Source organism: Sparus aurata, chromosome 6 (assembly GCF_900880675.1).
Source record: "Sparus aurata chromosome 6, fSpaAur1.1, whole genome shotgun sequence".
NCBI lineage: Eukaryota > Metazoa > Chordata > Actinopteri > Spariformes > Sparidae > Sparus > Sparus aurata.
The window spans coordinates 9891194-9913105 of NC_044192.1; the positions used below are offsets into that span (position 1 = coordinate 9891194).

Here is a 21912-nt window from a genome sequence, read left to right on the forward strand (position 1 = left end):
AATAATAATAACCATTAATGGCCCTGGCGATGATTCCTATATATAATGAAATCATAAGTCTGATAAGAGTGCACACCTGTCGTTTAGATAATGCATGTTGGATTACGTCAAACAGTCATGTGAAACTGCCTTTGTACTGCCCCCGAAACAAATTCCTCTACATTTATCATCCTTCAAGTAAAAGTGATTATCAAAGTTTTCAACTGTTGCTGGGCCTTCTCTACTTTATTAATGAAACGATGTTCCCACACCAGCCCTGGGTCCACTAACTGGAGAGCCAGTAATTTATATTATGCTAGAGCAGCAGCACTGAGAGACAAACGCCCTGCACAGAAAACCTGTCTGAAGTGAATATAGATTGCATTGGTTAGACTGTGGCAGGGCCAGTAGAAACTACTATATTTCAGCTGCTCCTCTCTTCCTCTGGTGTTATACGAGGTGCTACAGTTCAGTGACGCTCACTGAGAATGAGCTTCAGAATCGATATCTCCTCTGCCACTCCGGGAGAGAGACAGAAAAGTTCAGCTGACCTGTACTCCATATGTCTCCATGGCAGTGAGGCTCTGCTTTATCTGTAAAGCCAAGCGGAACGAACTGTCCAAGGCGGAATTATAGACTGGAGTTGCCTCTACAACTGACTGAGAAGAGCTTTTTGCTTCATTCACGAGTCGAAACCATGAAATACGTCCGGTTGTCCTTGAAGCTCTTTGTAACATATAATTACAGAACTCCTCTGCAGAAGCTACTGTACACTACCTATTTGACATTAACATCCTGTCCATGTCACTTGCATTTGAATCCAAATTGCTTTACAGTGAGCAAGCACATAAGGGTTCAGCGTTTAATGCTCATGAACACACAAGTCATGCATTTGTATACAGAGGTTAATCACAGTTATAGCCTTAAGGCAATTGACAACGGCCACATAGACTCAAAAGATAGAATCAACAACTTCCAAAGGTTAATCCTATGTAAAAACAAGGCTAAACTCCAGCTAAGTCCGTCTTTACAACAGAGGAGGAAGCCTTGAATTCACCTCGTGTTGAAGAATATTGACTTTCAAGGACAATCCTGCAAGCGTCAGTCCTGAAACAGACACATAGCTTTTGATATCTCACACTGTTATATCGCTCTGCTGGAATTCATTCTGCAAGCAGCACAATCAAGTTGTCAGAATTTTCAATTTCCTGTACATCTATGCAACCAGGAAAACGTAGCCAACATGCAGACGGTCAACAAGTTTGTTGGCTGCAAAAAAGCCGACCACAACTACACTCTTCCTGACCACAGGTCGTCAACACCCCGGCAAATTTCAGGAAAAATAGATCTGTCTGGCAAATGCAAGTGGAAATGTTGTTGATGGTCGGTACATACAAGGCTGTTTGAGTGACTGTAAAATTGTTATTTGGAGGACGAAAGGAAGAATGACTCCAGAAGCAAATGACTACATCTATTACTGCACCCATCACTGGGGTCAACTGAAATCTAAGATGGAATTCAGATTAACATCCATCCTGAGTGATCGGATCAAGTGGACAGCTCTAAGTCCTACAGTTCACGCCTGGCTTTGACATGCTTCTCAAGTGACCACACATGATCGAATCTCACTTCCTCGCTCTACATGGAAACAAACACATGGATGACTGAAACAAAACGGACACAATGTTTTTTCACAAAAAAAAAAGACATGTCTGCATGCATAAAGTTGGCTGATTTTTTTAAGAAGGCTATAAGCTTATAAAGTCGTTCCTTACTCAATAGTTCACAAAATTTAGGAATTTTTAAGGATTCTGGGGCCTTCCTGGAGGGGCGACAAAGAAGTAGCCTATCTTATGGTTACCCATTACTGTATTTATAAAATGTGACATATAACTGTCAATAAAATGCTGAATTTTTTCATAGATTTAGTGTTAATGATGAAATCAGTTGAAATGGTGTACAAACAGCTTTTGGGTGGTAAAATGCATTTTAAACACGGAAGCAGACGGGCTGATCCAGCAAAGCTGCAACAAGCTAACACTTTTTACAAGGAAATAAACAACTTAATGTACTGCATTTAGTGCTGAATTCACAAGAAGGCTTGAATGATTTAGACTTTGCTGTATTGATTTTGCAGAGTTTGTTTTTAAGTTCCGGCTCACTCAACAACTCTCAAACTTAAGCAAATTGAAAAGGAGTCTGGGGATGACAGACAGTGTGTTCACAAACATCTGCTGCTAACACTAGCAGAATAAGAGAGCCCAGACACAAAATGTAAATTGCAATGAACTCAATGGAAATCAGACAGTAACATTTTGCCATGTTGTTTTGGCTTCTTCTCGTTTCACAGAGGACCTCAGTCGAGGAGGCGATTCTTCAGTGTGGCCCAGGTCGCACGTGTCTTGAGGGCATTCAAACCTGGACTTAGAGCTCTCCATGTGTGATCAGATTACTCAGGTTGAATGTTTCTGGGATGGCTTTTAAGTGGTTTTCTTTATAGCTCTTGTGTTCTATCACAACCTTTTTTTAATCATAAGTCGGTTACTTTATCGTAGACAATGACAAACAGCACTGAACACTGTGTTTAAGTACATAAGTCTTTCAATTAAAGCCATAGCTGCACAAGACAGCAGTAAACAGCCTGTTCTACGACCCACTAGTGGTCAGAACAGAGTGACACATCAGTCAAGTGTGAACACACTGTCAGAACACTCAAAGATTAAATGGTTTCATTGTTTTGACATAACAAGAACTGTGTATTTATCACGTCTTGTCATTACATTGTTTGAATTAACCTGAACTAGCTTCACGATCCAGGGCCACATTACATATCACTGCTCTTTCCTTGACAGAAGTAAATAAATTATTCACACAAAAGCAGGGAGAGAGACCCGCTGGAAAACTCTCGAGGCGCAGTCGCCCCATTTGCAGTTGTGGGAAATCTGTCAGAGTAAGAGTGCCTTCCCTCGAGGGACAGAGGACAAATGACACCCACTCTCTGCATTCAATTACTACGAGAGAGGCCATGGGAGCCAAATCCTGCAGGAGACCGAGCTTCATAGAAAGGAGAGTCTCACACACACACACACAGACTTAAGTAGAACTGTCTGCTGCAGTCAGCTCCAATTACCACTGTCCACTACTAATGCACAACATGTGAAACGAGAAGAACAATTCCATCTTGTGCCCCCATTCCACAACGTTACATGTGGATTGTGTTTGCATATTTCTTTGCATTACTCCTAAAATATAATTTCACAGACCTTAATTGTGATTCAGTCACAAATTAGTGGTCACTTCAAATCCCAATGAGTCCAGTACATTGAAATATGTTCGACAAATTACTTGTACTGCAAAGAAGAAGAAAGGCTAAGATGTTGGTGCGCCACACATGCCCACAATTACATATAAACAACCTCAATCTTATTCCAAAGGAATTCTAATACAATACTGAAAATCTTTGATCACAGGAAACTGATTTGTTTCAAAACATTTTGCAGCATGCCTCCCTGCAAAATCCTCCTGCTTTTCTGTGTCCCCGATTGACACTGGATGTATCCTGGTACAGTGCATTATGACACATCCATAATGATAACCTAACCCACACACACACCACCTCATTATGTTCTCCGCCTATGCAGGAGACCTCAGCTTTCCTTCCGCAGTAACTATGTGTGCGCCCTGCGGCCGTAAGTCTAAATGGCTGCTGCTGCTGTCAGTTCTTGAGGGCAGGAGAGAGAGCGGGTCAGGAGGTCTGACCTGATGTTCACACGTCTCTCAGCTCCACTTCAGAAGAACAAACTGACCACTTAACTCTTCTGTTCTAGCCGGCTATACACTCGCTCCATGTCACAAAGCAGATTCTCAATGGGTCAGGATCTCTGAGTAACTTTACGCAGAGTGCTGTTTAAGTAGTATCTCTGCAAATGTTGAGTTTACATATGAGACAGTAGTGTTGCACATTGAAAACTATGCAACAATTATACACTTGTAATAACATTTGGTTTAAATCTTCACAAAGTTGCCCAGAGAAACAAATCTACAAACCTACCGACTGCATCAGCCTTCCTGTCAGGGTGGAGTGAGGCATGTGATACCACAATCTCTCAGTGTTAGTCAGAGCAAACGGTAAACTCCTTAAACTGCCCCAGGATAAATGCTGGTTTGGTAAATAAAACAGTAGTTGTCGGTATTGCTATCAAGAATAATGAAGATGTCTTGCACATCTGGCTCGGGGACAACATAAGTCTGGCTGTCATTTTACATAATTAAAAGGAGGAACGGCCTGACTACACAAAGAGAGGGTTATAAACCTTGATTTACAGAAGCCGAACTGTGATATTGTTTTACACAAATCACTTCCAAAATCCTACTGTAGAAAGTTTTACAGCTGTGCTTATGGAAGATTCTTATGATAATACTTTGATAGGCGACATTCAGATGTGCTGTAAAAGAGTGGAATAACACCAACTGCCATAACATTTCTGACTTAATATCACACTGTTACTTGTTTGCGTTTCCATTGTGCCGCACAGTATCGCATGTCAAGTTAGGATATATTTCATGAAGCTATACAGAGTAGTGAAAGCCAACTGCTGGTGCGGCGCTCTGCTGGATGTTACTGATCCACCAGTTAAGCCTGCGAAGCCGTGCATATATGTGTGTAAGACAATAGCTTCTGTAAAGCACCTCTTGCTGTTATACTGAGAGGGAGCTCAAGCTCTGTTTCCACACCTGTTGCCCTGGGCCATAAGGGACAAGCTATCTCCATCGCTCTCACTCTGCGCTTTTCAACGGACTGTGCTTTTTGACAAGCTCAGCCGTATCATCTTAAAAATTCAGTGCCCACGCTGATAAGGCCAACCCATACCTGCCTAAATCCAGCGGCTTAGGGACTTGTTCGCATTTCACTGCACTCTAACAGAGGGATATAGCGTAAAAGCATAGAGAGCTTTTCAAAAAGGAGCAGACATTAAAAAGTCTTCACATTCAACCCTGATTCAAAACAACTGGGGGTGCTGTGTAAGACAAATATGAAAGACAATGTGATCATTTACTAATCCTTTTAGACATATACTCAAAACGGTACAAATACGATCTAATTATTGTTTTATAACATCATTGATTTTTGCAAATATACCCAGTCCAGTCAGCAGGATATTATGTTAGGAGTTAACGTTTCTGCAAACCACAGACACGTCCAAGGTTGACCAGACGTGGCATATCACATTCACATTTTAAGGTTACTAGCGGACTTAACCATCGTGAGGTGACAGAGTAGGTAATGCCAACAAGCAACAAGGTTGCACCCGAGTCTTTGTGGTCATCTCCAGCCATTTTTGGGGCAACCAAAACAGGTAATTCAAGCAAAACCATGATGTTTTCCTAATTCTAACTGAATGGTTTTTGCGCCTAAACCTAAGCAGAGCACAAGCGCTGTGTTATGACAAGTGAGAGATAGAAAACTGAACCTAAACAAACTTAAAGTTGCATTATAAAGAAATGCTACATTTGAACTTATCTGTGTTTTTTGCACAAATGTACTTCACTGGCGAGTTAAGGTTTATTCTGGCAGGTGGATTGAGATTTGCTAATTATTCGGAATTTGATCGGAGCAACAAAGACTGGGAAAGTTGTGGAATGCTCCAAAACACTTGTTTGGAACATTTCAAAGGTAAAGAGGTTGATTGGAAACAAGTGAGAGTATCATGATTGGGTATGACAGGGGCGTTCTCAAAAGGCTCTGCTGTTCATGATCAGGAATGGGGCGCGGTTCACCACTTTTTGATACATTTCTTAAAACCCAGTCAGTAAACACAGATTGTTTGCAGTATTCTTTATTGCATTCTTTGTTTTTGTTCTACACAATGTCTTTTTTGGAATCTGACTTCGACCCTTTGAGTGAAATCAAATATGATATTTGATTTGGAGGAGAAAATTACCACAGAATAAGGCAGTACGCTACATGTTACTGGAACAAAGATGATTCTTGAAGAGCTTAGAAGTCTTTGGTTTGATGTTTGGACCTTGATTTTACCTCACTTTGGCCAGAGAGGGCATTTTCACTGCACAAAATAGTTTGCAACAGTGACCTTCATATTCAACTTTTTAGTCTGAAGTTTCTACTTAGTATTAAATCTGATTATGAAATGTGGGTTGAGAAAATGTTTTGCTGAATCCAACATTCTGCTGAGATGAAAGGAAGATGTGATGTAAACTGTCTTTGGAGTCGGTATGTGTGTGTAAGCCCTCTCTTTTCAGATTGGATCCAGAGCTGGCAAGAGAAGAGGAAACCCGGCGTCTTTTTGCTTTGGTATTGATTGTAGGAATTAGAAGAGAGGAGACAACGTAGCCTCAGGTTGGGAGAGACGGAGTTGTCCTAAATTTCTGGTGTACGACTTTGAAGTTGTATCATGGAACTGTTGGAGGCCAGCTCTCTTTACTGCCTTCTTTTTTAGAGCAGAAAGACACAGCATGATAAAGTATAATTCAAACCATCTTTAATACAAACCACAGAAGCATAAATAATTGAATAAAATCGGCAGTGGTTTTTTGAAATGCACCAGCAAATAAGTCTACAACATTTTTTCTCCCTTCTGGACTCATTCTAAGAAGTCTAAATCTTGTGGTGGGGAAAGAAGTGAAGGAGACTGAGACTCTGGTTTTGGCTGGCTTTAAGTGGGCCTGGCTTGCATGTGGCTAGGAGGAACCGATGCCCTGGCAAACCATGTGGAAATACTGTGCATCAAACACCAACAGGACCCAGTTAACACATAGCTTCTAGCCTGGCATATGAACACACGTATTTAGCTTTCAGTTTATAGTTGTTCATTCTTAGTGTGTTTGTCATGAAGCAGAAAGTTCAAATCAGGTTAAAATGAACAAACACAGATAAGTTTATGGAATGAAAAAATCGACTGGTGTATATCATACTGTATATATAATGTATGATTGAGATTCTGTCAAACTGTGTTTTAAAAAACAGAGCAAGAGGAAGTATCCACTCTTAAATTAAGTTTTTTTTTTCTTCAAAAGTCTTATGACGTCTAGATTACAGGCCAAAAAACATTGTCAAATTTAAATTGGCAGTTGGATTTTTTTGGGGGGGGGGGACAATTGAGCTCACTCTGGGAACCAGACTGGCTCATTAAATGATCCTTGACCTTGAAGTGTGAAACCAAAACACAGCCAGAAATAAAATGTTCATGGAGGACTGAGCAAATTTACACATTAGCTACACGTTTTCATCTAACAAAAGAGAGTTAAGATGAAAATGTCCAAAAATTACTTGCAATTAAAGTGTTGCTTAAATAATTTAATTAAGTCTTCATTATAAGAGGCAGATCATAGCAAAAGTAGAGCTTGTCACTTACGCTATTGTCACTGGACCCTGACACGGGGTAGACCGTCCAGCCGAGCTCCGCTGTGGCTGTAGTGGAGTCCATGAGTGTCTCTGTGGAAAGAAGTAAGGAGAGACGGTGGTCAGATAATCTCCTGACAACATGAAAATGTTGCTGCGGTTCAGTGGAAACCACTTGAGTCATGCAAACATTTTGAGAGGAAGAGTATATGTTTGCTCTATAAAATATCAGGGAACAGAGACACGTCGATTGAGAAACTCCAGGGCCTAATGTGACAGCCTCATCTTTTGTCCAGCCAACAGCTGAGAATAGCAATTCAAAATAACATATATATGGTATATATTCACAAAAGAATGTAGTTACAGAATAGACATCATATTTGTGGTTTTAAAAGGAGTTTCTTGTTTCATCTTTCATTTGTTCGGCATCTGCAGATTCAAATCGACACATTTTGTGCACAAAATTTTGATTCATTAATCTTTTGATTTATTTATTAAGTAAAATACTGGTTCCAGTGACAGAATTCCTGGCTTTTTTGTTGTTTAATATAACTTTAAACCAAATGTTTTAAATTCTATACGGTTGGCCGGATGAAATTAGCAATTTTAAGATGTCACTTTTAGCTAGAAAAGGTTTCAATGTGACAATTTTCACTATTTTCTGACATTTGCCATCAATAATACAAAAGGAACACAGAAACTTCTGGCATATAAAACCACCTCCACAATTCCCCAAACACTGATTTTCTTGCTTTTTATTCTACTGCACTGCTTGAGTGGTAAATACAGCGTCAAACTTCATTGAGCCACTGACCAATCTGCAGTATGTGACAGAGTGAGAACGGGCTGCATTGATTCAATCCAGTTGAGATACAGATTGATTGCTAGTTTGACTGCTATTGGCTTCATAAGAGGTCAGTCACATCCCGGCCAGCAGAACTGAGTCATCATCCGTTTGACTTGACGGGGCTGGAAAAGCAAATCTCCACGGTACAGACGAGGGGCCACCCTATATGCCATGGATTAGCTGGTGGAAAGAAACACCTCTGGTAATTGGGGTCAGAGAAAATGTGCCTCCTGTCTGTCATGAGGTCCTCCGTGGCACACATTCCACCAGTCTGACCCAAACGTCTGTCATATGCTCACTGAACCCTTCACACTGTCACCTTCTTTCACTCGCCTTCTCACCCTCTGTCCCCCATACCCTCATGCCCTGTTTTCCATTCATGACTTCATCTCAGCTCTGCTTCTCTCTGAAGGTAACAGAGGGCAAGCCTAATGAATTTCTCCTGCTGATTAGACAGGCTGTGTCAGTGTTGTAGAACTCTGGTGTTGAGCTGAAGCAGATGGAGAGAGCCTTCATCAGGTTGGAGGCGTCAGCTGCAATACCAAATGCCACAGAGGGATTCAGAGACCCCCTCGACAAACACGGCTACTAAGCTGAGCATGAGTCACAGCCAGCAAATGTAATGCACGAAGGGCGAACAGTTGCATGGTGCTCCTTTCATTTACATTGAGGTATGACTGAATCGGCCTTCATAGTGTGGGTTAATTAAAAGTAGATCCAAGTGAAGAGAAAGGAAACAGAGCCCCTGAAATCAGATAAAAGTTACAGGTAATGAGGGATGGAAATCAAAGGATCTGAGGTAACATCTCACAGGATTTTGTGTAACCCTCGCTGTGTATGCAGATCTGTAGCAGCATGCAGGATATTTTAGAGACTTCCAGTTGTTTCATAACCCTGGATTTCCTCTGATTCATATTCCAGCAAAAGCCACAGCTTTTAATTAACAGGCTCCACACGCATCGGTTTATTTCGGTGCCTTCTGCTGACTTTCTGCGTCTCACCAGTACTCACAAGGCATAATACCAGATTTCACATCCTATTCAGTTATCACAAAGCCCAAATCGTATAATTAGGCAGATGAGACTGCAATTGAGCAGCTATTGATAACCTTGTGTGTGACTCAGAGCCGAGCAGCCTACATGGGTGTTAGGCAGTGAAATGGTAATTATGCCCCATAATGATAACGATAATTAGTGGAGGAGCAAAGTGAGAATAATGAACCCCCTCTGTGGTGGTTTAAGGAGTGTTGTGGGGGAACAGGGAACGAATTTCCCCAGGAATGCTAACACCGGCCGGGTGACACCCCACCCATCCTTCTACTCCTCTTTATTTGTAGCCACGCAGTCCCTGCTTCTATCTGCTTTCTCTTCTTTCTCTCAATATCCCCCCCTTCACTGGTTCTTCTGTTTCACCCCTTCATCCCTCGGATATGCCGGCTAACCCTCCCTTCCCCTCTCTTTCATGCTCTGTCTCCCTCTCCTGCTATCAGCGGCTCGCACGCTGGACAAGAAGCGCCTCTGCCTGAAAGACTGATCACTTTTCTTCCTCCTGCTGTCCACACTTCAGTCCTGGCAGCCACACCGATTCATTACCTCCCGCGGAGCAGAGCAGCACATAGCTCACCACTGTCAGCCACTTCCTCGTTCGTTATCAGTCTGAACCCCCAGCCGTGGCGGAGCATGGCTGCTCAGCAGGACATGTTGGCTATTAATCAGAAGGAGGACAGGGCGCAGAGGTTCTCGTCTGAATCTGACTGCAGGGATCACTTACTTTTGTTTTGTCTTGTGGGCACTTGTTTATAATGTGAGCACTTGAATTTTGCCACTCATGGGACCGGCAGGACCGACAACATCTGCTGTGTTTGTTGGGTGGCCACATCGGCACTACATACTGTCTTGTGTACAATAGACAATACGTCCTAAGTTGATACAGAACACCAGATGTAATCAATCTTTGTAGCCTACTGTTTCTGCCAGAAGGAAGACCCTGTGCGATTAAAGCTATGCAGCATTTTGCGCCAATGACTTGGGCTGTGAATTGTGTTTGCGTCTGGAGGACAAGCAAAAAAGCCCTTTGCTTTTTCTTACTGTGATAATTTTGTATTTCTTTTGTGATAAATTTTTTTTCGTACAGCTATTAGACAGAAAAGTGGGGGTCTGAGAGAGAGAGAGCGATATGCAGGGTCCCTTTATAACTTTTCAGAACAGTATAACTTGAAGCATTGTCTCAGGGCTTTAATGAAAGTTTAGTAGTTAGAAGTTTGGGAGTTGAGTAAAAAAATAAATAAATCATACAATACTTGCTTGCTTAGAAATGCTTGCTCAGCAACATATTAGCTTTTTCTCTCCATGTCATTAACTTTCTATTCATTTTCTGAGTATTTTATCGGCTGGCTCAAAGAAAAAGACAACTTTCCTCCTGCAGCTGTGATCATTAGTGTCTCTTTGTAACAAGCTTGCTCCTTCCAAGAACTTCTCGTGTTTTGAGCTGGTGCTGTGTCACCCTGTTTGGAGTATAACGGATCTCAACACCAGAACTGGCTGTTCGAGAGGACGCATCCAGCGCTCTTAGATCTGACGACAAATTGCAGACTCTCCATTTCCCACTTAGAGCGCTGTTTGTCTTTGCATTACTTGTGTGGCAATGGAAAGTTATGACTAAAAATGTTTTAACTGGTTGAGCTCATGGGAAAATGGCCTCGGTGCTGTTGGAGCAAGGCAGCAGCAACACTTCACTGTCGAAGATATGATTTTAAATATTAAACATTAATGTCAAACTCAATATAATTTATATGATTACAGAGAATATTAACAATATAACAGTAAATAATTTAAGCTTGGGTGTCTTTTTGTCTTTTTTTTTTAAACTTGATACCCTCGACTGTGGAGGGCCCATGAATATGCAATGAGACCTCAGAGTCTAAGAAAAGCCTACTAGGCTGAGAGTGCTTCCTCCAACACTTCCTGAGACTAAGGAGAGAGTTTAGTGCTGATCTGAGAGAGAGCTCTCCAGTGAGAGGCTCTGTGAAGTGACAGGCTGGGGGAGAGAAGGAGGGGTGGTACTACAACAACACTCTTCTTCTCTGAGAGGGGTCAATGCTGCATCTCAGCTTTCTAAAGAAAGCAACAGCATTTTCAATGAGGGATACAGAGAAGAGCTGTTCACAGAAAAAACATTTCAGCTCAAACAACCACAGCGAGAAAGAAAATAAGCATTTTACACAAAGACTTCAGACTGGAAGTTATCTACAAGCTATTGTGTCGCTGAATTAATAAATGAAAGCAACACAGGATATTGAGAGCATCTTCATATTAAAATGCTGCTGGATTTAAAATGTATTTATTCTTTTAGTTTCTCCGCACAAGTCACTGCTTGCTCTTGGTTATATTTTTCTTTTTTCCTGCCAGACGGTTTCTCAACGTTTGCATTTGGTTTACGATGGTAACCGACCGTACATGCTTTATGTCCAAAGGGCATGGAGATCAGGTTTTGACAGATGGATGGCCAATTAGTCAGCGCAAATAGACAGATTTTTGCAGCCTGAGCGATAGATGGAAACGGTCTCTAATGCCATGACTAATCCGTCAACTACACCTTTTCCGCAGGCAGGGAACACACCACATGCAGTTTTCCAAACAAAGAAGCATTTATTTTTTGTGTTTTCAATCAGAAGTACATACATGCTGCTGCATTCTTGAAAGTAACCACACTGTTAAATGGCTGGCTTGAGATATTTCTCTTTGGCTCTTTTTTTTTTAATGAAGAATCCAATTTGACAAATTGCTTTGCAACTTATTGCATCACTATTGAGTAAAAACCCTGCATATAAATGACTTTTACATGGTGGTTCAAACCAGAATCAAAGAGACTATACCGATTTTCTAACAAACTAGCCTATATTTAGGGCCTACAGTTTAATGAGGGTATTTTGAAGAAGCAATTGACCTCCAAAACAGCATGAAGCAGCTTAGAGGCATGGCTTCTTTTTTATCTTTCTCACCAGCAGAACTGTAGCCTCTGCTCTCTATGGAACAAATCCCTCAACATTCAATTTTATATCGACATAAACCACATATGGTGCTTTCCACTGCTGAGATAATGTCAGCTAACAGGGCTAAAAAGCAGCTAAACATTCTCCCCATAAAAGCCACGCTGAGTAAAGTTTAGTTTAACTACTGGTAAAGGCGGCGTGTGCATTTACTTGTATTTCACCAAACACCTGAAACCATAGTATTTGATGGCAAAGTGTGGGAAGATTGCGGTTTGCAGTACAGTTGCAGAGTAACATGAGCAAGCTGTTCATTATGCTAAAAACAGAACTCTATATAGCGGACCCGGCACGGAAATCTGCCCAGCTTAAGGGGCAAGGCAATGATATACCCCTGAGGGAGCCAGTGCAAGTGCAGAGATGTGATTCATAGTTTTAATGATGGACAGGACTACTGTATGGCCTGTTGGAAAGAATAACAGTCTGTTTCACTCAGAGGGAAGAAAAGGATAGAACCCCTGGTCCAGAGAAACTTAGCTCAACTTATCTGTCAGCACAAGCTGGGCCCATTAAGGTACAGTAGAGCTCCCAGCACTGTCACATAACAGCGTGTCCCTGTGTGTTAAATGAATTCTTAATCCCACTTTTACAATGAGACAGGGGCTTTGTGGACCATGTGGCACTGGCCCAAACACCAAGAGCTTGGCTTTTTTTCTTCAAGAGTCAAAGGAAGGCTGGCATGCAGCCCTGGGTAGCCAAGGTGCTACCTAGTGTGTCATTGGTGAGACATCACTCTGTCAGGGAGATTTATGTGCTGTGGAGGTTATTGTTGAGTCTTGAAAAGGCAGGTTCGGAGTTGGTATGATGATGTAGGTGTTTTTAGGAGCGATGAGGCTGGGCTCAAAGTTCAGCCCCACCTCATCAAGGCTGCAGACTGGTGTGTTTTCCAAGGCAAGGGAAGACGATGGGAGAGGAAGCTGGCTCGTTGATTTTGGCACAGGACGGCGCAGTGTGAAATATGGTACCACACACACAAACACTAACACACAGAAAGTAGAGTACTCTCTCAAAGCACTAACTGTTGACAGAATGATACAGCATGGCGTTCCCAGGGGCCTAAGGCAGGATGTACGACAGTAATCCCGACACAGGCGAGCTGTGTTATCAGTCGGTGCAACTTAACTTGTCATCGAGGCCAAGGAGCAATACCCCAAAACAAATGTAAGACAAGCAAAAACTACAACTTGATGTATGACTGAAAAACTGTCCTCCAATCAGCTGTAAATGCCTTTATATAATAATTCTAAAAAATAGGTTCAACTAAAAATGAAAATTCAGTCATTATCTTTCAACCTCCATGCAGATGAAACGTTTGGGTTAAGTTTTGCAGTCCACGATTTCTGAGCTTCACAGCACAAGTGCACTCCAGCATTCTCCAAAACAACTCAAAGAGAAGTCAAATGGCTCCAAACAGCTTGTCTGGTTTAATCCAACTCTCCAGAAGCTCTGAAATCCAACGTTAATTTGAAGAGACATTTACACCCTCGATGCGCAGCTGAACTTGCACCCCATTCAGACAGGGGCCACGCTTTTAGCTTGCAGATTTTGGCTTAAAAATCGTGTAAATAACATCTCAGAGCTTCAGGATCCCAAATTGACTTAAATAAAAAATAATTTATTTACACTATAATTTAAGCCAAAATCTTCACCGCAGCTTTAAAGCTAAAAGCATTATCGCTCACCTTATCTGAAGTTCAAGCACACAAAGATTTGGATTAAGCCAAATGTACTGTATCAAGCCATTTTCATGTTGTTGGGGTTTTTCATTTGTTGTTCTCACTTTTAATACAAGTACCCACCTACAGCAGTTGTTTTGGAGAATGCTGTTTTGCTGTGAAGCTCCAAAAATGTTTTGTGAGCATTGGGGTAATTAGACAATGACTTCACTTTTGGGAGGGCAAACCTATCCTTTAACTCTGTTTTGCAGGGATCTTTTTTTTATTTTTCTGATGATGGAAGGGTAGGGTTTCTTACTTGCTGTCTAAAATATTAAATAACCAAATCAGAGCTGGAATGATGGATGAGGCAATCTCCAACAGCTGCTACAGTGTCCAACATTCACATTCGCCAGGGGCCAGATGCAGGTAGAAACAGTAGAATCTTTATAGTGAAAACACTGGATTATGTAAGTATATGGGTAGCCGAACAAATACTGTATTAGTTGCTGCATCTTTCACCATATGTTGTCTTTTGCTATTATGTTTAAAAAGGTTGGGGTACGTTGTGTAACAGTATACTGAACTAGACATTTTTGTAATCATAACAGCAGATGGTCTTTTTCAATTTAGAGTATCTCTATAAAGTGTGTCTCAGTTGTCACACATAAATGCTGAGAATCTAGAGATCACCTTTTTGTGATTTGAAGGTAGGAACAATTTGTTTCAGAAAATCCATTACTTCATGGAAGGCCGTAAGTTATTTTTCAGAACTGTCCCTGTCTTATCTCACCTATGATTACAACACCCCATTGTCATGCCAATCATCTGAAAGTATAGCTTTTCTTTCCATACGTCGAGATGTGTTTTTGCCATTAACGGCACCTGTAGGTGTATCATTAGTGTAGTTTTACCATTAAAATGTAGTTAGTTCTGAGTGACACCGTATTTCATGGTGGAGGGACATCAATGTAAGCAATAAATTTGCAAGGGGGAACCGTCACCTGGCCAATCATAAGCTGTGTGAATGAAACCTGGCCAATAACACAGACTGGAGGATTTATAAGTACGCTTTCCATATTTTCCAAATCCCTGACAACCCACCGAGACCTGTTTAACAGATCAGTACATTTAAAATTCTGCAGTGGAAAATTCTGTAAAAGTGGGTCCCACATTTTTATAAGCAGCAGCTGAAGAGAACATGCGTATGATTCAAAAAAGAGCCCCGCACAAGTGACATTCATCTATCCATGCAATCACTTTAAGTGCTGCATGAGCACTGTGATGTTCATCTACGAGTGGAAATACCTGCAGCAAAGTTAGACAGGGATGTGCAAATCACTTTTCATCAAAGTGACAGCTTTTCAAATACCAATACTAATTGACTTGATGGAAATGATCATCGCAAGCCTCCCACGCCTTGCCTACAAGCCATTAGTTAAAAGTGGATGATTAAAAAATGTACACAGCTCATGCACGCACACGAAGGAACCCGTTTATTTCACGGGTGTGTGGTCCGCGGCTTCATGTGAGGAATTTCTCTCTCTCTCTTACTCGTCTTTCTCGTTTTCTTAGCGTCTTTCTCTCACCCTCCCTGGTCCTTGATTAGGCTGTGCAGGTAATCACACAGCTACAGGCGCCGTAAGAGCTGTGATACGCTTGTATAAGCCCAAAAGACAAGATGTTCCCCCCAGCTTAAATTCAACTGGAACTGTGGGAGCAAAGGGACCCATTTCCCCTCCTAATTTGTCCTACATGAGATGATGCCTGTGGTAGTCAAGGGAGCAACTATCTCCATGCCAACAGTTTTGACTGGCAGTTCTGGCAAATTGTGGTTCACTTCAGGAGGTGGGTGACACTAACTAAAAAATGTGAAGCAGATGTAATGCAAGAAAAAGCACTTTAAAGATGAATAATGTGAAGACTGCTCGGTACCATTCTGTTGTTTTTTCGGTCCCCTATGAGTTCGACGTTGGTGTGTGTGTGTGTGTGTGTGTGTGTGTGTGTGTGTGTGTGTGTGTGTATGTGTACGTGAAAGATGGGTCCCTGTTTTTATTGTGACGGCCTGTCCTTGTTTGGCTGATAAAAGGATTCATCCTCTATCTGATATCTAGTCAACTTCATCCTCCTACATAATGTGTGCCAAGTCAAGTCATTAAAGTCTGACAAACAAATCTAGTTTATGACCTATTCTACATCCTTTTAAAGAGCCTTTCATCCTCTGCAAGATCCTTTAAAACCTGCTGTAAATTCCTGTGCAGAGGCCCTGGGTTCTTGTCAACTGAAGTTTGGTGATAAGGCCGAACTGTTGACCTGCAGGCACTGCAGATTCCTGGCTTTGGATATTAAATAACATCAATGACCAACATGTCCAGCAGTGTTTACTGCAGACAGTGAAGTTTCTACCTGCTGACTGGCAACAAGGTCTTCAATTGCAAGGATAAGCCCTTGTGTAGCTTACTGTTCTGGATACTACATCTTCACATATACATTTATTTTGTGTCAGAGACCTCAAACTATGAAAAAATGTAATCCTATCAAGCATATTTGTTCATGTGGTTTTGCTGTTTTCCAAGAAAAATCATAAATATTATAACTGGAGATATTCTCAACCACAATACCCCAAATACAACAGGGATTGTTTAGGTAAATGTTGAACTGTAAGCGTAGAGAATTTTTGTTGGAATACGACAAGTAACAGCCAGACATGAAGCCCGCTATTTCCTGATAAATCAGTGAACCAATATACTCCACAAGTTGGACTCAGATGGAACAACATTCGCCTGAAAAGAAACTAAATGATATTATTGTTGCTGTTTTCAATCCATTTAAAGCTTGAATTACAGTTTCACTACCTGAACCCGATTTGCACATTTAGTTGTATTTAAGCTCCTTCGGTTGCTTCATTTGAGACACATTAAAACTGTTCAAAGATTTACCAACTCCCTGCTGCTGCAGACGACAACTGACGACAGCAGCTTTTGCTTGACAAATGAGGTTTGCATGTCATCAAATATCAAACGGAACCGTCTCAAAAACACCTCACACACCATGCTTTCTTTTCCTTTTTTTTCTCAGATTTGGTTTCTGGGTCAAGTGCTAGGGGAAAGAGCAAAAAGATCTTTAGACTTCCTTGTGTTTAATGATAAATGTGACTCATCTGGAGCTGTAAATGTTTTACGAAATCTAAATAAATGAGTAGCTGTTTTTTTCTTCCTGCAAAACTGTTTGTCTCAGGCTAAGTTATGATTACGAGCAATCAAGGATGCAAACAAGGAACCCTCACCGTACTCGTAAAGACATTTTGTTCCCAAATAATCAGCTTAGAATTTACAGCAACTAGAGTGATGATGTCAGGAAAATACAGCACAACTTTTAATTAGTTCCAGCAATACACGAGGTGTCTCATGTCTACCTTTTAATTGCTCATGTGCTAGCATGAACTCCTTGGTCATCTTTCCCCATAAACCACACTCATGCTATGACACAGTCCTATTCATACACACATCTGTGGATTGGCAGACTATAATAGAGTGCATTTACTGTTAACTGTGTGACTGTATATATGTAGCATCGCCTGGAGCTAAACTGACTCTTTGTTCAACAGCAGGGATCAGCAACCTTAGACACGCAGTAACGTAGCGTAGCTTAACCAATGGCACGCAATAAGGCTGCCAGAGAGTTTTTGTGAAATATTGAAATGCCCCCTCATCCGCATGAGATTACCTCTCGTTTGGACTATCATTATAAGACCAGCAACCAGCAAGTACTACTGTGCTGAAGCTTTTCAATGACCTCATTGAAAAAATTCTGCAGGATTTTCTAAATGGCCCTAAAGTCACCTTTTCACATTAATTCATGTATCAACAATAATATTAATACGTTGTGGCTCTACATCAAATGTTGTATGTTGAAGTTTCACATTGAGTACATATCTTGTCTCTCCATGTCATCAGTTTATCATTTATTTTGAATAAAGTTTAGATAAGATAGATAATGCTAGATTATCATCTTCTCTTCTGCTTGTACTCTAAATGTTTTCAAAAATATCCGCATTTGCAATCATGTCATCTTCATGCGATTACTATAGTGTTGCGTTGAACACTTCCATGAGTGTTCAAGCACATTTGCAGTGTGAACTGACGACAACTTTATTCATCTGTCGCATGCTTTCATCACTACTGTCATCATTTGCGCATTGAACAAAGGAAAATGCCCTTGGCTTGGAATATTTTCAATTCAATTAAACTAGCAGTGCATTTGATTGGAAACGCCTCCACAGTAAGACACCTTGGAATCAACAAACAGATCAAATGGCCTCTGTGTTAAGAAACTGACATCCCTGAATAATTCTTGTTATTCTTGTCATTCAACCATACCTCCATTTTTTTCCCCTCTCTCGTAATCACTAGTTTTCTGCTCTGTTCCCAGGTACAACATTTCCTGCCTATGTGTCATGCAGAGGAATTCGAACAGTGTTATTGATGTGTGAGCGCATCACAGGGTCAAACTGGGAGAGTTGATCTCTTGCCAGTCGATTCCGCCTGTCTGCCAAGAAAGTCATCAGATCAGACTTGTTTCTGTCTGAGCAGATATCGCAGCCCCCCAGCCCTCCTCCCCCCAACACACACACAAACACACACACAGCAGCCCTTCCACCTCCCAGGCCTCCTGCTAGTTAATCAATGGCCTGACGTACTTAGCCAACATATTTTCTCACTTCTCCTTCACATGATGTTCAAGGCAGAATAATACTTAAGACAAGGGGCCTTGCATTATGTATGCACATTAAAAAGCTGGGAGGTAGGTGTGAAAAAGGGGAGAAGCTGTATGCGGTTGCACAACTTGCAATAAAATATTGCTGTTACGGATGAGATGGTATTATCATCTGAAAGGGGGAGGCTAGATGTAAGGGTGTAATAACGTGTATTAATGGGTATCTTTATGTGTGTTTTACAATGCCTGCAGTCATGGAGGAATGGTAAAAGTGGAGTAATGATTTATTCTCACTTAGCTGAGAACGGTAGACACCGTGTCTGGACTCTTCTTTTCCTAATTTATCTCTCCTTCTCTTCTCTCCCCCACCTGCTTTCACTGTCCTCTCTCTCCTCTTTACTCTTTCATCCTTCCTCTTCCCTTCTTGGCTTGAACGCCTCGACTGATCTCACCCAACAGAGAAAATTGCACCATATACACAGTCTTCATCTCCGCACCACAGGTCCGTAACTTGTGATCAGCCTCAGAGGCTTTAAACACAGTTAGCTGGCTAGTAGTCTCGCATAGCCAGATCCATCTTCACAGCACTATGTCAGCGAATGTGCTGTCTGGCCGGGGGCTTTTAAATCACAACATTAAAATGGTACAGGGCTCAGTGGTCAATGACTGTCAACCATTAACTTCATCGATTGCCCCAAATCTATGTACAGTTTCATCATTGTCCCACCACCATGTTCAGCTCTCGTCCCCTATACTCCCTGAGCTGAGGCGAAGGCGCGTGTACCCCCTAACGCCCATGACTGTTAACCACCAACACCACTGTCCATGTCCTCACAGGGACCACACGTTTCACAGAAGAACTAGTTGGAAGGATCACACGGGAGGTAAGGCACATTGGTAGATTCCTGGCTTGTGAGCTAGTTCCTCTCCCTCTCGGGGTCGTGACCCCCTGGAGGTCTGTAAAGCAGAGAATGGGAGGCAGTGGAAGGCAGTACCTCAGCCAAATGCCTGCTGCATTACTGGGACCATTACTGCATCCAATCACACGGACACACAGCGACAAGGCCTCGGAATATCACAAATATCGCTTACAGTACAGGCACCCCTAAAGCCCTGGCAATCAACATCCTCTTAATCACCAACTGCACGGCACAATGGAAATTGTGTTGGCCGACCATTAAGGCACCTTGTGGACCCTCTGTTAGTCAAACTAACATAAACTGGGAGATATTGGATACCAGTGGAGCACAAACAGAGAGCTAATGGTTTCATGGTGGTCAGCTGTGAATGAGTGGAGGACGGAAACCGAATGAGAGTGGGGAGAGAAATGAGGAAAGAGAAAGGGAAGACAGGGCAGACTTAAGTAGCACAGGACAGCACTGCCTTACAGACTGTGTTTATATGAAGAAAAAAAGATGCCAGACTCATTTCCATGACCTGTGTCTGTCCTCAGAGCATCAGTGTGTACTCTTCACCTCAAATCAGGGCCAGCCAGAGCAAATTAAATAGTTTTAAGTGTTTTTTGTTCTTTTGTTTTTTTATTTATAGTCTTCCAGGACGGAAAAGGGTCGTCTGCCATTTCATAAAAGTGACAACAACTTGAATTACTGAGTACACAATAAGAACACAATGATACATTTTATGAAAGGTTCTGTATTAGAATAATTAACTTGAGTCCTTGTTTAACAAAATCTAAGCACCTTTACAAGCAGACTCATCAATATTTTATAGATAGGGCACTGTACTGTGTGTCTTTGAGAGTTTGTAGTGCACAAACAAATCAATATTTCCTAAGGGGGGAATACAGACATGTTTGGGGTCAAGCAGCTAAAAAAAACCTTTGCTTCGGTGTGTTGCTCAAGGGTATGTTGGTAAAAACTGAGAATGTGAGAATGTATTTTTATGAGACATATTGTATGGGGTTGGGCACCATTCCTATTTGAAAAAGGCACCTGGAATTCAGTGCCTTTTTTGGTACTTTATGAGTCCAAACTTTTCTGGCATAGTCAGTGTTGGTTAACGCTGGTATAAATGCTCAGGTAATGATGACCAAGAATGAATAAAGCCTAGTTATCTCCAACAACAAATTATCCACCTGGCTAAATAACTACCTGAAGATATCGTAAAGTTGCCGATACCTTGTCCTTGGAGGGTTCAGCTATTCATGAATGTTGTCTCTGGTCACAGGACAGGGGATTTGACCTTCAGGCTTTCAAACATGGCATGCACGATTTTTAAATTAATTACTTGTTTGACCAGGTGTTCACACAGGTTAAACATGTTGGCCTGGCCAGCTTTGCATTTTTTAATCACAATTATAGCAAAAAGTATTGTCTGGATCCAGATTTTAAGAGTGTAACAACACTTTCGGCTGACTATTGCCTGGCCCAGGTACCGAAATGTGGCACTGACTGATGATGATCATGAATCGGTCACCATTTAAAGTACCCAGTGCATAAGTAATATTCACCGTATTTTTGTATAAATGGATAAAGAAATAGTACTAGACATTAGTAATGAAGAAGAAGAACAGTAAGAATTGAGGAATTCCTAGTTCACCCTGTTTGTCCTTTTGATTTTACTCAACAGATGTCAGACTGTGCCAGATCATCTCTGACTAAACTTAAGATTCTTGGCTCTTAAAATATGCATTTCCCTTTCTAGCAAGCTGTCCTCTGCACTAACAGGCACAACAAGTTGCTTTATGTGGCATTATGCCTGGACCAAGAAGGCATAGACCAGTCTCAGTCTTTCACCCATAAACTCAGATAAATGTTAGCATTACAACCTGCAAGGTAAACAAGCGGTGTCTGGCTCAAGTTAAGTCCAGAGATGTTTTGTGGTTCTCTGTGGAATGCCAGAGTCCTTCTTTGCTCTAAAGCAGCCGGCCCTCCGTCTGTTTGTTTTGTAGCCATTACAGCCACTTAGTCTGACAGAGTACTTTGTTTCCCTTATCTCCTGAACAGCAAAAAACGCATAAGTGTTTTCAGCGTCTGTTCGACCTTGGGTTTAACTCCTATCACCATGTTTACTCATGACACAGATCAAAGACAGATTGCTTTGGAGCGAGCAGTCATAAAAAGGGACGGCAAACTTCTGTCTGTGGGTGACTTTATGGTTTCATTCCAATGGGGAAAAGACAAAAGGCATATTTCAGCTGCAAGGGCCACGTCTGACAGGTGAGCACAGGAGGAAGACATCCAAACAGAGCCAGTGGAGAGTAATGGCAGCAGATAGGGAGGAGGGAGTGGAATATTTGTCTGTTTGAGTGATTTGCCTGGCGTGGCTCGAAGTCAGGAAAGCAAAA

General features: G+C 41.6%; 1 protein-coding gene across 4 annotated transcripts in view; it reads right to left on the reverse strand.

Moving 5' to 3' along the window:
* Positions 1-21912, reverse strand: part of ephb2b (eph receptor B2b) — a 136367-nt gene that overhangs the window by 78264 nt on the left and 36191 nt on the right. For all 4 annotated transcript variants that reach the window (XM_030420397.1, XM_030420400.1, XM_030420398.1 and 1 more), the window contains exon 2: positions 7353-7432. In XM_030420397.1, coding sequence (XP_030276257.1) covers positions 7353-7432 — 80 coding nt within the window. The remainder of the gene's footprint in view (positions 1-7352; positions 7433-21912) is intronic.